At 36.3% G+C, this 12525-nt stretch overlaps 2 protein-coding genes across 18 annotated transcripts in view; one reads left to right on the top strand and one right to left on the bottom strand.

Annotated features, from left to right (window-relative positions):
- ATP10B (ATPase phospholipid transporting 10B (putative)) overlaps window positions 1-12525 on the bottom strand; it is a 273096-nt gene that overhangs the window by 2435 nt on the left and 258136 nt on the right. The window contains 2 exon segments of the mRNA XM_019795040.2: window positions 2119-2306; window positions 9396-9500. Of these exon segments, the coding sequence (XP_019650599.2) occupies window positions 2119-2306; window positions 9396-9500 (293 nt within the window).
- LOC117801567 overlaps window positions 1-12525 on the top strand; it is a 127648-nt gene that overhangs the window by 104518 nt on the left and 10605 nt on the right. The gene's annotated exons all lie outside the window — the stretch shown is intronic.

Here is a 12525-nt window from a genome sequence, read left to right as displayed (position 1 = left end):
AAATGATATTTAGCTTCAAAATAGTGGTTGCTGTTTCTATGGAGAGAATAAAAAGCTGGAAGACAAAAGAACCTCAGAGCAAGGCTAGACATCCACTATGTCAAGAACACAAACCAGCAAAGGAAACGAAGAAATAGGAGGAAGACCAACAGAGTGTTGGTGTTACTGAAGCCAAGGAAAGAGTGTTCAAGGATGGTTATCCTCCCTTATAGCTAATTAAGAGTCTTTGTATTGTAAACTTAGTACATTAGTTTCTTTTATCTGTAAAATAATTTACAAGTTCCTAGTTTAAGAGAAACTATATAATTCTCTTATACTGCTTGCATTAATTAGACCAAGATAAGTGAGGTCATGGCTAGTGGGCTAATTATCACAAGCTTGGTGAGTGAAATCAATCTCCATTATGATAAATATAGCTTACAACTTTAATTGAATGAGTAATTTTCTGTGGCAAACATCCTATCATGTAGATTTCTACATGAAACATTTATGTTCCAAGGTTATAAATATACAGTCCTTGGAACTGTTAAAATAATCTTTTTCTCTATCAGAGGAAGTGTCTGCTTTTCTTAGTAAACAACATTAAGCAGAAATCTGACTTTATGACGATGATAAAGAATAAACAGATTTAACTTATGTGCTATGGTAATAAGCAAGCAAATATTTGTTAACTTTTTTCCTAACTTGTCCCTTATCTGTTATAACTAAGCTGTAATGTTGAAGGCTTGTCTTTTCAAAGCAGGTGTCAACAGTCTTCATACTTTTCAAATATCCTCATCAAACTGGTTGGTTTTGGCTCTAAGTGTTTTCCAGCCAAGGGTAAGACAAAGAATATAGGCTGATAATTTTCTTTCCATATCCTAAATATGATACAGAACAGGAGCTCAGGCCTTGGCTTTTGGTGATCATGACTGTGTTTAACCCAAAAGTTTAACCCAATAATACTTAACCTACATTTTGATGCCCCTTTCCAATGAGGGCATAGTCTTCACGATCTCTCCCAACTGTTGGACTGAAGAAGGGGTGGGGTGGGCAATATGTCCTCTGAGGCTTATACTTGTTCTTAATTGCTTCCAGCTCTTCACTGAAGGCCTTCTTTCAATACTAGTCACTTTCACCTGTATTATGGTCATAGTTATATCTGAATTGTCTATTGGACTGCAGGTTTCTTGAGAACAAGGGTCCTGTTTTATTCCCCTTTCTGTTTTTCTAACATCTATTGCTCATTTATCTCAGAATGCAGCCTATGTGAGAAGAACTGTGCTAAGTATTGGTTATATAATGATGAGGAGGATACCTTCTGTCCAGGAGTTAATGGTCAGATAGAGATAGATGCTTTATAACAAACGGCTAAAGGCAGTGACACACCCAGGTGATGGGAACACATAAGAGAGGGGGACGTATTAACACTTGAGGAAGGTAGGTGAAATCATGGAAGGGCTGGAATTGGTCATGGCTGAAATGTCAAAGAATGAGGAGGTTTGATAATAGAAAGTGTATTCCAAAGAGAAGGAACAGCATGAATAGGGGCAGGAAGGTGAGAAGGCAAGGGCCTTCAGAGAAGTAACAAGACGTTTGGTAGTGTGGAGTCCAAATTTTGAAGTAGGGAGTTGGCTATTTCATGCAAATTTGAATTTCTGAAAGAAATCTAAAGCTCTGGAATGCTAAGACTTGATCTTTCCTGGTGGCAATGATACGGTGAAGCTGAGAAGGTCTTTTTCCTCATATCTGTACTATACCTGGTTTGCTGCAGTTGTGTGCCTGTCCCTGTAGTTATTAGTTATGAGACTCCTGGGCTAATAAAGGACCACAGAGCTTTTCAAAAATGACCTCTTATACCCAAAAACATTTATAAGGCAGGAGGGCAGAAATTATCATTTTACAGATGTCACAACTGAGGCCATGCCAGTTGGTGACTTTGCTACTCTGACTGACCTGGGACCACAGTCCATGTTATTTGCCTTCTAATTCATTGTGCTCTCTATCCTAAAACCCTGTCTTTGAAATAATAGTCTCAAGGTTCCCAGAAGGAGCTAAACTCCTGACTCTTGGCTTACGAAAATAGCTTATTAAGGGGCATTGGTGGTTCTAGGAAGAAAACAACCCCTGTGCTCAAACCTTGGGAGAAGAGCCATGACTGGTGTGAGGAAACAGACGAGGTAGAAAGTGGGGTCAGAGAGCTGGCCTTCCATCACCCAGTAGGGATTAGTGGGACTGTTGCAGTTGACACAGGTGGCGTTGTAAACAAGGGATACCACAAAGTACATCAGGAAGCTGCCTACGAGAACAAGCCCATGGATCATGGTCTGCGGAAGGAAAGGAGAAGTAAACACTATTGAAACTATAGCTTAGATCAGGGGATGCAATCATGGCGCTTGACTAACTTTGTTTAAAACTTTTTTTGGAGGGGAGGGAATGCAACACACACATAAAAAAAAATTCAAAAAAGCATGCAGTTTAATGGAGCATTAGAAAGCAAACACTATCACCCAGAACTTGCACATACATACCAAAGAACCCCTAAAGGTTCTGTCTTCACCCTTGACTTTGGTGATAATTACAAGCCATCCTTTGTAGTTTCACTGCCTATGTACTCTGTTTTTCAAATGTTAGATAAATAAAATCCTATTTGGTGTGAGGAATCCATTCTTTTCCACATGTGGCTACAGTTTATTCATGTTCAAAGCAGTACAGTGCTCTGTCGTCTGATCTTACTTCGTCCTGTTTTGTGTTCTTTTACCCATTCTTATCCACTTTTAAACTTAATACTTTGTACAATTTCATTTTCTGCCTTTATTGGTTTGAAAGTTATATACTCTGTTTCTATTCTTTCAATGATTACTCAAATGATAATAAGCAATCCTAACTTACCACAGTCTTAAGCATGTAACTACTTTTCCCTACTCCTGAATCATACAAGGGCTTTACAGCACTTTAACTTTGTTTACCTCCCTCCTGACTTTTAAATCTTATTGCTACTGCATATTTTCATTCTATCATCTTTTAAAACAGACAAGTCATTATTATAGTTGAATATCATCAATATCTATTAAAATTCACTTCATGTGTACTACTTTCTGTACCTTCATTCCTTCTTGCATCTCGGTCCTTCCGTCTGAGATTTCTTTTTCCTTTTGCTTTAAGTACATTCTTTAGAATTGCCTTTACTGGGTGATCTATTCTGATGCTTTATTTCATTCTCATTCTTGAAAGGTATTTTTGATGGATAGAGAATTCTTGTTTGGCAGTTTTTTTTTTTTAGCATATTTAAAATAGTCCACTGTCTTTTGGCTTTTGTTGTTGCTTTCAAGACATCTCTTACTTGTTGTTCTTTAGAAAAAAATGTTTATCTCTTAAAATCTGGCTACTTTTTTTTTTTAAGTATTGTCCATGCCCAGCATGAAGCCCAATGCAGGCCTTGAACTCATGACCCTGATATCAAGATCTGAGCTGGAATCAAGAGTTGGATGCTCAACTGACTGAGCCACCTGGACACCCCAAAATCTGGCTACTTTTATGTTTTTTGTCTTTCATGTTCTATAGTTTCCTTATGATAACTATGTATTTCTTTTCATTATCTTGATTGGGTTTTGCTGCTCTTGAATCTGTGGATTGATATCTTTAATCATTTCTGCAAAACTCTTAAGTCACTATCTTTTCAACTATTGCCCCAGTCTCATTTTCTCTCTCCTTTACTTCTTAGACTCTGATCAAATATATGTTAGACCTTTTGAGATACCACCCTATCTTCTATACATTTTATATCTTTTCCATAATTTTCATAATTTTTCTTTGCTATTCTATATTCTGTATAATTACTTTTGATCAATTCAGTAATTCTCCCCTTCAGTTTTGTCTAATTTTTTTGTTAAGCCAGCTACTGTATTTTATTTTTGAAAGTTTTATTTGGTCTTTTTTCAAATTTGCTAGGTTGCTTTATATAGTTTATCAATCCCTGCACATGTTTTAAAGCTTAAACATAGATTTTCTATATATCTGATAATACTAACATCTGAAATGTGTTTCTGATTTTTTTCTGAACCTCACTAATGGCATTTTGTTTCTTTGCGAGTTGGTTATTTTTGAATATGTGGGGCTCATTGCCCTTGAAAAGTTGGTAGGAACAATTTTGAGGCATAGGATGAGATACCTTTCTCTAGAGAAGGTGTGTTTATTTTGCAGTGTCCTTGGCAATGGTCAGTCTTGGGTCACTTTAAACTGACCTCATACACCAAAATTTGGCTCATCAAGGTGATACAAACCTGGGCTGCAAATCTGTAGGAGGCCAGCCCAGGGTCCATTTCCTAGGACAGGTCCTTTATACTGATTCTCTCTGCTTTGCTCACAATGGAAATAATCCCTGCAGTACCTACTGTAGAGGTTGAACAGGCAGGTCCATTTTGGCTGTAGCCTTACCCTGAGGTATAGCTTTGGGGTCCTAATTTAATGTGGGTTCTTATTAGACTCCTGTCTTTGGTGCCTGGGTTTGATTTTTGAATCTTTTGCTCAGACAAGCTGACAGAAACAAAGTTCTTTTTGGGCAGGGTGCAAACATCCTCAAGGAAACAGGTTTTGGCTCTTTCTCTAGAATCCCCCTTTCTTAGAGGTTTTTGTCCTTACTATCCTATCTAAGAAGTTTTTTAAATTTTTATTTTTCAGTGGAGAGGTGATCTGAATAATCTATCCCCTGTTCCTGGAGAAGAATGCAGTTACCTAATTTTTTTCAGTTGCTTTGGTGGGAACTGTGAAAACAGACAGTTACTCAAATTCATCTTAGATTTCTACCCAGGAAAGAGACTGTCCTGCTTCAAGTACTTTCAAAAGGGAAATACGCTTTTTCATAATGAGTTCAGTAACTGACTCCTTTTCCAAGAGCACCAGAAATTACTGAAAACTACTGGTTTAGCTGGTCTAAAAATGCATTGGGTGGGTTAATAATGCTGAATGGTGAGTGAAAGGAACAGGTTCCCTCTTTGAAAGCAACGGATGCAGTGCTGTGAGAAAGTGTGCCGAGCAACCAATGAGGATACAGAATCTTTAGTTCATCACCCATGTAATACACAATCGAGGCCTGATTATACTTTTCAGGGCCTTTTGAAAGGCTAAAAAAAAAATCTGGTGGTTAAGAGGGTCGTAGAGAGTAGAATTCCTTTTGGGAAATATCTTGGGCTATTTTTTTAAAAATTTAATTGTGAAATATTTCAAGCATACAGATAGTATACCTCATATATGCAATGTCTAGCTTTATCAATTTTAACTATGTCATATTTCCTTCAATTTTTATTAAAAATTAAAGCACCCATGATTCCCTTGCAAATGTTTTCTCTTTAGTCTTGAACATAAATTCAGTTGTTCATCATTCTTATGCATATCTTATACATACATATTTATGAATGTTTCTTTAATCCTATAACTTTTTCACTAGTTAACTCACTGTTGGAGTTCCATTTATGTTGATAGATCAGGCTTTGGTTATTTATTTTAACTGTTCTATTATATGAATATGCCACTATTTATTTATTTTCCTGTTGATGAATATTTAGGCTTTTTCCTTTGTTTTTTCCCCTGTTATTGAGAACAACACTATAACAAGAATTCTTGAACACATCTCTGTATATATACATGCAAGAGTATTTCCAGGGTGCATCATACTTAAAAGTGGAATTGTGTCACAGCAGATGAGTACTTAAATTCCTCTCACTATTTTCAAATTGCTCTCCAGAGTGGAGGCATCAGCTCATAGTTTGTGGTCTACTACCAGGATATGAAATTTCCTTGGTTGGACTTTATTATCTTTAACATACTGCTGAGTTAATTTGTCAATAATTTATTTAGAATTTTTATCTCTGTTCATTTAGCATATAATTTTTTTGTCTATGCCTATTTTGGTATCAGGATTATTTTAGTCAGTTTCTTTAATGGTGACTGGTTTATTCAAGTTTGCTGAATAACCTTGGTTATGTTTTGATAAATTTTACATTTAAAGAAATTATCAACTTGTTTTAAATTTTCAAAAAATAAAGACTGAAAATTATAGATATCAATTTTTTTTCATGTTTTTGTGGTCTTTTTGTGGTGTCTTCTCTTGGGTTAGTTTTGTCAGAAATTAGATTTTTAAAAAATTTTTATTAAAATTCCAGCTATTGCATGGTGCACTGGGTGTTATACGCAACTAATGAATCATCGAACTTTACATCAAAAACCAGGGATGTACTGTATGGTGACTAACATAATATAATAAAAAAACATTAAAAAAAAACAACTTTCTAAACTAAAAAAAATAAAAATAAAAAAATAAAATTCCAGTTAACATACTGTACAATATTAGTTTCAGGTGTATGATATAGTGATGCAATAAGCCCATACAACACCTGGTGCTCATCATAACTCCTTAATCCTTAAGTGCACTCTTTAATCCCCATCACCTATTTAAACCCACTCGCCACCCACTTCCCTTCTGGTAACCATCAGTTTGTTCTATATAGTTAAGAGTCTGTTTCTTGGTTTGCCTGTCTTTTTGCTTGTTTATTTTGATTCTTAAATTCCACATAAGAGTGGTATTTGTCCTTCTCTGGCTGACTTCACTAAGCATATACTCTCTAGATACTATCCTTGTTGTTGCAAATGGCAAGATTTCATTCTTTCTTTACGGCTGAGTAACAGAGATGAGTTTTTATTAGGGTTTTGAGGAACTCAGTTTTGGTTTTATCCTTTCTATCGTTTCCTTGATTTTTCTCTTTAGATTTACAAGCTAATTTTTTAAGTTCCTTGAATTGAATTCTTGTTTTTAATCTTTTTGTTTTTTAATAAAAGTATTAGCTTCATCCCACAAGTTTGCATATGTTATTTTTATAGTCATTCAACAATAATTTCCATTGTGATTTACTCTTGACCTCATGAGTTATTTAGAAGTACATTTTGAAACTTCCAAGCATGTTAGGTTTGATTATCTTTATATTGCTTGTTTTTAGTTCAAATGCATTGTCAGAAAATATGATTATGATTCTTTCAAATTCCTGTAAGAATTTAGAATTTGGTCTTTTCCTTTTAAGTTTTGATATATGGCCTGTGTGTTTTTTGAAAAGATGCATGTTCACTATTTGGAACAGGATTTTCTATATTAGATCTAACTACATTAGGTCAAATGTGATAATTTATTCCAGGGTTCTGTATCCTATTTGATCTGTTTCTGATAGAATTGATATAAATCTCATACCCATAAATTGAAATAAATTGAAATAAATCTCATATTACAATTGCGAATTTGTCTATTTGTCCTTGTATTTGCTGGACAAAAAAAATCCAATCTGATAATGGATTTAATTCACCTATTAAAAGCAAAAATTAACATTAGTTATGAATACTGATATATTTGGATTTATTCTGAACATCTTATTTTGTGGGGTTTCTTATTTTTTTTGCCATTTTCTTTGCTCTTATCTTTTTATCTTTATTACATCCTGCAGAATTGATAGTTTCCTATATTCCTCTTATTTCTTTCCATTCCTTTATGTTAAACCTTAAGTTTTGAGACACACTAAATAAATATGGACTTTTATGGAAAAATTGACGGTTAAATGCATATTTCTATTCTCCTCTTATTAATGATGAAGGCTTTAGCATAAATTGCCTATTGAACAATCCTTTCTTACCATGACGTTTCTTAGTTTTGGCTTTTATGTTCTTGCAGAAGTTATGTTTATTCTTTTGCTGAGGGTCTGGGAGTAGCAAACCTTACAATGTCTGTTTATCTGAAAATGTCATTTGTTTTGCCCTGGTTTTAAGTGATGTGTCTGTTTGTTATTTCCCCTCAGGTCTTTGAAGATAATTACTGCATTGTTTTCTAGCTTCCATTGTTTGTCAGTTTAACTGCTATTCCTTTTCAAGTAAGTTGTCCATAGCCTCTGGTAGACTTTTTAAGATTGTCTCTTGTACACTATACAGTTTCACACTATCATATATCCAAGTGATATGTTCAGATTTATTTTGATTAATTTTCTTTCTCAGTGATTATCTCTTCAGATACTGCTTCTCTACCACTTTTGGTATGACCCCTATTATGTGGATGCTGGAGCCATTTATTCTAGCCATTATTCCTTTGAATTACTTTGTCATATTTGTGTGGCATTCCAGATGAGTTCCCGATAATATCTTCCAATTTGGTAGTTTACTCTTTGCCAGAGTCCAATCTAGAGTGGATCCCACAAATTGCATTTTTAATTTCAGCGACAAAATTGTTCATTTTGAAGAGTTCTAAATGTTTCCTTAGCTTGGCTCAGTTTCCAGTATTAAAATTGTGTCTTTGACTCTTACCTATCTTCCTCCTGGCTTCTGATAAAACTGGAATTCCAAATAGCATGTCATTGTCAACTTTTCTTCAGCTTGCTTTCTTGAGTGGGCAACTCTGAGACCTTGAACCTAGCAGTGAACAGGGCTCCAATCTTCCTTATCCCATAGGAACCAGAATCCCCACTGCCAGTCAGTTTCTTGTCCTGGATTCCAGAAAGCCTTCAGTTTGAGCCAGTCCAGTACCTCCCTCTCCCCTGCCTCATTGTTTTTCAGCCTCTTGTGTTGGTGCTTCTCGAAGAAATTTATCCTGTACTTAAGCTTGGCTATACCTTTTTGATTTTATCACTTTGTTCTATTTTTCTTTGGCGTGAACTAGAACAGAGGGTGTATGTGATCTGGCAGTTTCCTTGGGTGGCTCTTACTAGCTTTCATGCCACAGACTGATCTAACTTAGTTAACATCCATTACTTTACAATATGTGTATGTCAAGTGATTATCCTGTATACCTTAAACTTAGTGCTCTAGGCCAATTTTACTTCAATAACACTACCCCCCCCAAAAAAAAACCCCACAAAGTGCTCTGGTAGGTTAAATAATACATTAAAGATCATATAAATAAGTACCTGGTATATGATTTTAACCTCTTCGTTTTTATAGTTATCACCGACTACAAGAATTTAATAAGAAAGCTGGCATTGCCTTTTTAGATACTGAAATGTGATATTTGGACATGCTTGAGATGTGCTCACATGAAGGTAGCCTTCTAATCTTTTACCCTGAAATTAAATGGAGAGCATATACCTCCCTAACACAGTCTCAACTGCGGTCAGGCTACTGTTTTCCTCATCTCTGAAACACCCCCAAATTTTTTAACCCAAAATACCTATTTTTGCAACAAATCATCTCATGGTTTTATAGGTCTTATCATCTATCCAGGATTATAAAACTAAGCAAGTTGAAGCTAGGGATTTTATCTTTTATACTGGTTTCATCCCTGTACAAGTGGGACATAGGTAGGAGTTCAGTAGTTATTTATTGAGTGGGTCAACGATACAGAGTAAAACAACTCAAATTTTTTTAGGTCAAAGGAGTTCTGAGGTGCTTACCCAGGTCTTCATTTCCATTGCCTGGTGCAAGAGGATTGTGGTGAGGGAGATGGTATTGATGGGTGTCCCAAATGTAAAAACGTCAATATCAGAATCTTTGTAGGTCTGCAGAGGAGGAAAAAACAGGCACTGTTAGATGTGCCCTGGGATTCAAGGTAAGTGTCATGGGAGGGGAAGGAATGAGAAGATATGCAGCTGCCATCCATGGGGAACTGACCCAAGGAACAGACAAGATGAGAAGTGAGTTAACAGGGCTGAATTTTATCTGTCTGTCTGTCTATCTATCTATCAATCAATCAATCATACAGTACTTCATTAGCTTTTGATGTAGTGTTCCATGATTCATTGTTTGCATATAACACCCAGTGCTCATTGCAAAAGGTGCCCTCCTTAATATCCATCACCAGGCTAACAAATCTCCCCACTTGCCTCCCCTTTGAAACCCTTGGTTTATTTCCCAGAGTCCATAGTCTCTCATGGTTCGTCTTCCCCTCTGACTTCTGCCCTTTCAGTTTTCCCTCCCTTTCCCTATGGTCTTCTGTGCTATTCCTCATGTTCCATATATGAGTGAAATCATATGCTATTTGTCTTTTTCTGCTTGACTTATTTAATGTAGCATAATCCATGGATGCTCAGTTCCATCCACGTCAATGCAAATGGTGGGTACTCATCTTTTCTGATGGCCGAGTAATATTACATTGTATATATGAACCACATCTTCATCCATTTGTCTGTTGAAGGGCATCTCCGGTCCTTCCACAATGTGGTTATTGTGGACATTGCTGCTATGAACATTGGGGTGCATATGCCCCTTCTTTTCATTACATCTGTATCTTTGGGGTAAATACCCAGTAGTGCAAATGCTGGGTGGTAGGGTAGCTCTATTGTTAATGTCTTGAGGAACCTCCATACTGTTTTCCAAAGTGGCTGTAGCAACTTGCATTCCTACCAACAGTGTAAGAGGTTTCCTCTTTCTCTATATCCTCTCCAACATTTGTTGTTTCCTGCCTTGTTAATTTTTGCCATTGTAACTGGTGTAAGGTGGTATCTCAATGTGGTTTTGATTTGAATTTCCCTGATGGCTAATGATGTTGAACATTTTTTCATGTGTCTGTTAGCCATTCATATATCTTCTTTGGAGAAATGTCTGTTCATGTCTTCTGCCCATTTTTTGACTTGATTATTTGTTTTTTGGGTGTTGAGTTTGAGAAGTTCTTTATAGATCTTGGATACCAGCCCTTTATCTGTAATGTCATTTGCAAATATCTTCTCCCATTCCGTGGGTTGCCTCTTTGTTTTGTTGACTGTTTCCTTTGCTGTGCAGAAGCTTTTTATCTTGATGAAGTCCCAAAAGTTCATCTTTGTTTTTGCTTCCCTTGCCTTTGGAGACGTGTCATGGAAGAGGTTGCTGTGGCCGATGTCGAAGAGGTTACTGCCTATGTTCTCTAGGATTTTAATGGATTCCTGTCTCACATCGAGGGCTTCCATCCATTTAGAGTTTATTTTTGTATAGGGTGTGAGAGAATGGTCAAGTTTCATTCTTCTGTATATAGCTGTCCAATTTTCCCAGCACCATTTATTGAAGAGACTGTCTTTTTTCCATTGGATATTTTTTTCCTGATTTGTCAAAGATTAGTTGACCATAGAATTGAGGGTCCATATCTGGGCTCTCTATTCTGTTCCATTGATCTATGTGTCTGTTTTTGTGCCAGTACCATGCTGTCTTGATGATCACAGCTTTGTAATATAGCTTGAAATCAGGCAACAGGATGCCCCCAGCTTTGTTTTTCTTTTTCAACATTTCCTTGGTGATTTGGTGTCTTTTCTGATTCCTCACGAATTTTAGGATTGTTTGTTTCAGCACTTTGAAAAATGGCATTGGTATTTTGATCAGGATGGCTTTGAAAGTATAGATTGCTCTGGGTAACATAGATGTTTTAACTATGTTTATTCTTCCAATCCATGAGCATGGAATGCTTTTCCATCTTTTTGTGTCTTCTTCAATTTCTTTCATAAGTGTTCTGTAGTTTCTAGAGTATAGATCATTTACCTCTTTGGTTAGGTTTATTCCAAGGTATCTTATGGTTTTTGGTGCTATTGTAAATGGAAGCGATTCCCTAATTTCTCCTTCTTCAGTCTCATTGTTAGTTTGTAGAAATGCAACTGATTTCTGTGCATTGATCTTGTATCCTGCCACATTACTAGGTTGTTGCATGAGTTCTAGTGATTTAGGGGTGGAGTCCTTTGGGTTTTCCACATAAGGTATCATGTCATCTGTGAAGAGAGTGAGTTTGGATTTTCTTTGCCAATTTGAATACCTTTTACTTTTTTGTTCTCTGATTGTTGATGCTAGTACTTCTAGTACTATGTTGAACCACAGTGGTGACAGTGGGCATCCTTGTCATGTTCTTGATTTTAGGGGAAAGGCTCTCAGCTTTTCCCCATTGAGAATGATATGCACTGTGGGATTTTCATAGATGGTTTTTATGAAATTGAGGAATGTTCCCTCTATCCCTACACTCTTCAGAGTTTTAATCAGGAAAGGATGCTGTATTTTGTCATAATGCTTTTTCTGCATCAATTGAGAGGATCATATGGTTCTTGTCTCTTCTTTTATTAATGTGTTCTATCACACAGATTGATTTGTGAATGTTGAACCACCCTTGCATCCCAGGGATGAATCCCACCTTGATCATGATCATGATGGATAATCCTTTTAATGTACTGTTGGATCCTATTAGCTAGGAAATTGTTGAGAATTTTGTCATCCATATTCATCAGGGATATCCATCTGAAATTATCCTTTTTCATGGGGTCTTTGCCTGGTTTTGGAATCAAGGTAATGCTGGCCTCATAGAACGAGTGTGGAAGTTTTCCTTCTGTTTCTATTTTCTGAAACAGTCTCAGGAGAATAAGTATTATTTCTTCTTTAAACGTTTGGTAGAATTCTCCTGGGAATCCATCAGGCCCTGGACTCTTGTTTTTTGGGAGGTTTTTGATCACTGCTTCAATCTCATTATCGGATATTGGCCTATTTAGGATGCCAATCTCGTCCTGTTTCAGTCTTGATAGTTTATATGCTTCCAGGAAGGCATCCAGTTCTTCCAGGTTGCTTAATTTATTGGCATGT

This window comes from Ailuropoda melanoleuca, chromosome 3, assembly GCF_002007445.2.
Source record: "Ailuropoda melanoleuca isolate Jingjing chromosome 3, ASM200744v2, whole genome shotgun sequence".
Lineage (NCBI taxonomy): Eukaryota > Metazoa > Chordata > Mammalia > Carnivora > Ursidae > Ailuropoda > Ailuropoda melanoleuca.
Note: the sequence above shows the minus strand (reverse complement) of the source record. Positions and strands in the feature narration are given on the sequence as shown.